General features: G+C 51.7%; 1 protein-coding gene across 1 annotated transcript; it reads left to right on the forward strand.

The window, feature by feature from the left end:
* The first annotated feature begins 1911 nt into the window (after positions 1–1911).
* Positions 1912–2880, forward strand: LOC138859769 (SCAN domain-containing protein 3-like). The gene has a single exon (XM_070115868.1). It carries the CDS (start codon positions 1912–1914, stop codon positions 2878–2880), a length of 969 nt encoding a protein of 322 aa, XP_069971969.1.
* Positions 2881–3140: the final 260 nt, after the last annotated feature.

Here is a 3140-nt window from a genome sequence, read left to right on the forward strand (position 1 = left end):
AGTGGGAAGAGGACGAGTTCGACAACTTCTATGGAGTCCAGGACTTTGGATATGAAGATGACCTAGATGTTTGTGATGCTGAATTGCCACCGTCTCTAGCAATAGCTGCAATTGAGGCTGTAGAGTCATTAGCATCTAAGGCCGAGGGAACAAGGAATGAAGACCTTGCCCCAGACCTCAGCCACTTAGGAAACGCCCAACGCCTAGAACTCACACAGGTACTCAGCCGTTACCAGGAGCTCTTTGATGGTGATGAAGAAACTGTGGGGTTAGTCCCTGGCATCAAGCACAGCATCGATACCGGTGATGCCAAACCCGTCTGCAACCGACAGTGGAGGCTACCACATGCCACTCGTCAAACCATCAAGGAGCAATGTGACTCTATGCTCCGGGCAGGTGTCATAGAGCCTTCTACCTCACCCTGGTTAAGTCCAGTAGTTCTCGTGAAGAAAAAGGGGGGAACGCTGCGTTTTTGTGTGGACTACCGTGGACTCAATGCTGTCACCAAACGTGATACCTACCCGCTGCCGCACATAAGTGAAATGATAGATGAGCTGGGGACCATGAACATCTTCACTACCCTAGATGCAAGGGCAGCCTACTGGAGTGTAGAAGTGGAGGAGTTGGACAGGCCAAAGACAGCATTCTCCGATGGCTATCGGCTCTTTCATTTTCGAAGGCTCCCCTTTGGTCTGTCAACTGCTCCGACAACATTCCAACGCACAATGAATCTTGTCCTGTCTTCTGTGCTGGGCCGTCATACGCTTGCCTACCTTGACGATGTGATCGTCTACAGCAGAACCTTCTCGCAGCATCTCAGTGATCTGGTCGAGACGTTACAACTCCTTTCCATGGCTGGTCTCAAGCTGAACGTCCAGAAATGCCAGTTTGCAGCGACCACCATCGACTTCTTGGGCTTTACGATTTCCCCAGAAGGTGTTTCACCCAATCAAGAGAGGGTATTGGCTATATCGAAAACCCCATCACCCCGTACTGTGAGAGAAGTTCGTCGCTTCTTGGGTGCCACTGGCTTCTTCAGGAAACACATCCCTGGGTATGCTACCATCGCCTCTCCTTTGCATCTCCTGCTGAAGAAGGGACGAGCATGGACCTGGGGCCATGAACAAGAAGCCGCCTTTAATGCACTGAAGGAAAAGCTTGTATCAGCGCCTGTCCTCCGGCAGCCCGATTTTACCAAAGAATTCGAGCTTTATACAGACGCATCCAACATCGCTTTGGGAGCCTGTTTGATCCAGAGGGATGATCTACAATCGCCGCATGCTGTTGCATACTACAGCAGAAAGCTCCATGATGCTGAAACCCGCTACCCTATCATCGACCTGGAGGCTTTGGCAGTTGTGGAAGGTGTTCGAGTGTTCGACTCGTATCTGTATGGGCGGCATTTTACAGTCTACACTGACCACCGACCGTTAGTGTACGTCTTCACCAGGAAAACCAAGTCTCCTAGAATGACTCGCTTCGCACATGACCTCTCCTTTTACGACTTCAGCATTCGTTATAAGGAAGGGCCTGCCAATTATGTTCCTGATTTGCTGTCTCGCCAAAGAAGAAGCTGCCCCTTCCACTGAGTGACTTCGAATTGAAAGATGGAGTGCTCTATCGTCTGAGACACTTGCCAGACCAGATTTGCTACCAGTTGGTGGTGCCTGAGAGCCTCAGGAACTCTGCATTGAAAGCGTCGCATCTGCCCCCACTGGCCTCGCATCCAGGAGTACATCGGACGTTCCAGAATGCCCGATCAATGTTTTACTGGCCTAACATGCTAAGAGATGCTCGTCAGTATGTTGGCAGTTGTGTGATATGTCAGCAGTCTCGAGGCAACATGCAGAAGGCCCCCATGGCAGATACACCACTAGCCAAGTTTCCCCTGGAGAGGGTTCCATGGATATAATGGACTTCGGGCCCAATGTTACAGTTCGTTGGGCTCTTTCAATATTAGATCAACATTCCCGCTTGCAAATCGTCCCACTTCGAAGAGCCAGTGCAGCAGCTGTACACAGAGCATTCCTGGACCACTGGGTCACCATTTTCGGCCCACCCAGAGTTATTCAGAGTGATAATGGAGTCCAGTTTACCAGTAACCTGTTTCGTGAACTCACCCAACTAATGCATGCTAGCAATCATTACACAATTCGCTATCATCCACAAGCGAATGGCATGGTGGAGCGCACAAACCGTGTTGTGAAGTCTGCACTCACTGCTCTTGTGAACAACCGTCCAAGAGTCTGGCACCAGTTTGTTCCTGAGCTACGCCTGCAAATCAACTCGGCCATCCACCGTACTACTGGTGAGCAGCCTCTCTACCTGCTTACCGGCAGGCATGCCAACTTTCCCATCGGCCTCACCAATGAAGCTGTCTTCGATGAAAACGCCAAGCTCCAGGAGCGCCTTCAGGAAGCCCGTCGTGCAGCTGTAGAAGCCTCTAAGGAAGCGCGCCGAATTTACGGGAGGTATTATGACCGTGGCAAAAGGGTGGAGTTCCAGCCTACCGAAGGTGCCCTTGTGTGGTACTATGAGCACCGTCATCGTATGGGAGGTCTTCCTCCTCTCACAGGGAAATGGCGCGGCCCTGCACGTATCCTGAAACCGGTATCCTTTGAGATCCAAGACGTCACCACCGAAGTCCAGATGAAGGCTCATCTTAATCACTTGAAGGCTTACCATGCACCAGCCGAGCGTTCATATGCTGCTGACGACGAGGTCGAAGATGACGAGGAGGCCGAGGATAGTGACGATGCTGCTGCTGCTGAGGCCCCTAACCCAGATGACCCCTGGGTTGCCATGCTGACGTCCATGGTATGGGAAGCAGAGGCCTGTGGCGTCGTTCGAGGAGCTGCAGATACTGGGGCTGATCTCTGAATTTGTTGTCGTAATGTATATTGTCTGTATTTTTGTTGTTGCCTTCTGCTTGTGGACACGTCTGGCTGTCCACGTTTTATGTTGTAAAGGCAAGTAACGGGGCTCAGGCCAATCTTTGATTTTGTTTCAGGCTGTCTCCGCTGACCGCTCCGACCCAAGGCATGGGAGGATTGTGGAGTGTATTAATTACCGAGAGGGCGTGGCACTCCAGTTGGCACTCTTCCTGCGACACCTGTGCGCACTTGTCACCTGCGCGTGAC

Source organism: Penaeus vannamei, chromosome 3, assembly GCF_042767895.1.
Source record: "Penaeus vannamei isolate JL-2024 chromosome 3, ASM4276789v1, whole genome shotgun sequence".
In the NCBI taxonomy this organism is placed as follows: Eukaryota; Metazoa; Arthropoda; class Malacostraca; order Decapoda; family Penaeidae; genus Penaeus; species Penaeus vannamei.

Excerpts from the sequence above, each read along its gene's own strand:
- LOC138859769 (XM_070115868.1), top strand. The coding sequence starts at position 1,912 with ATGGACTTCGGGCCCAATGTTACAGTTCGTTGGGCTCTTTCAATATTA.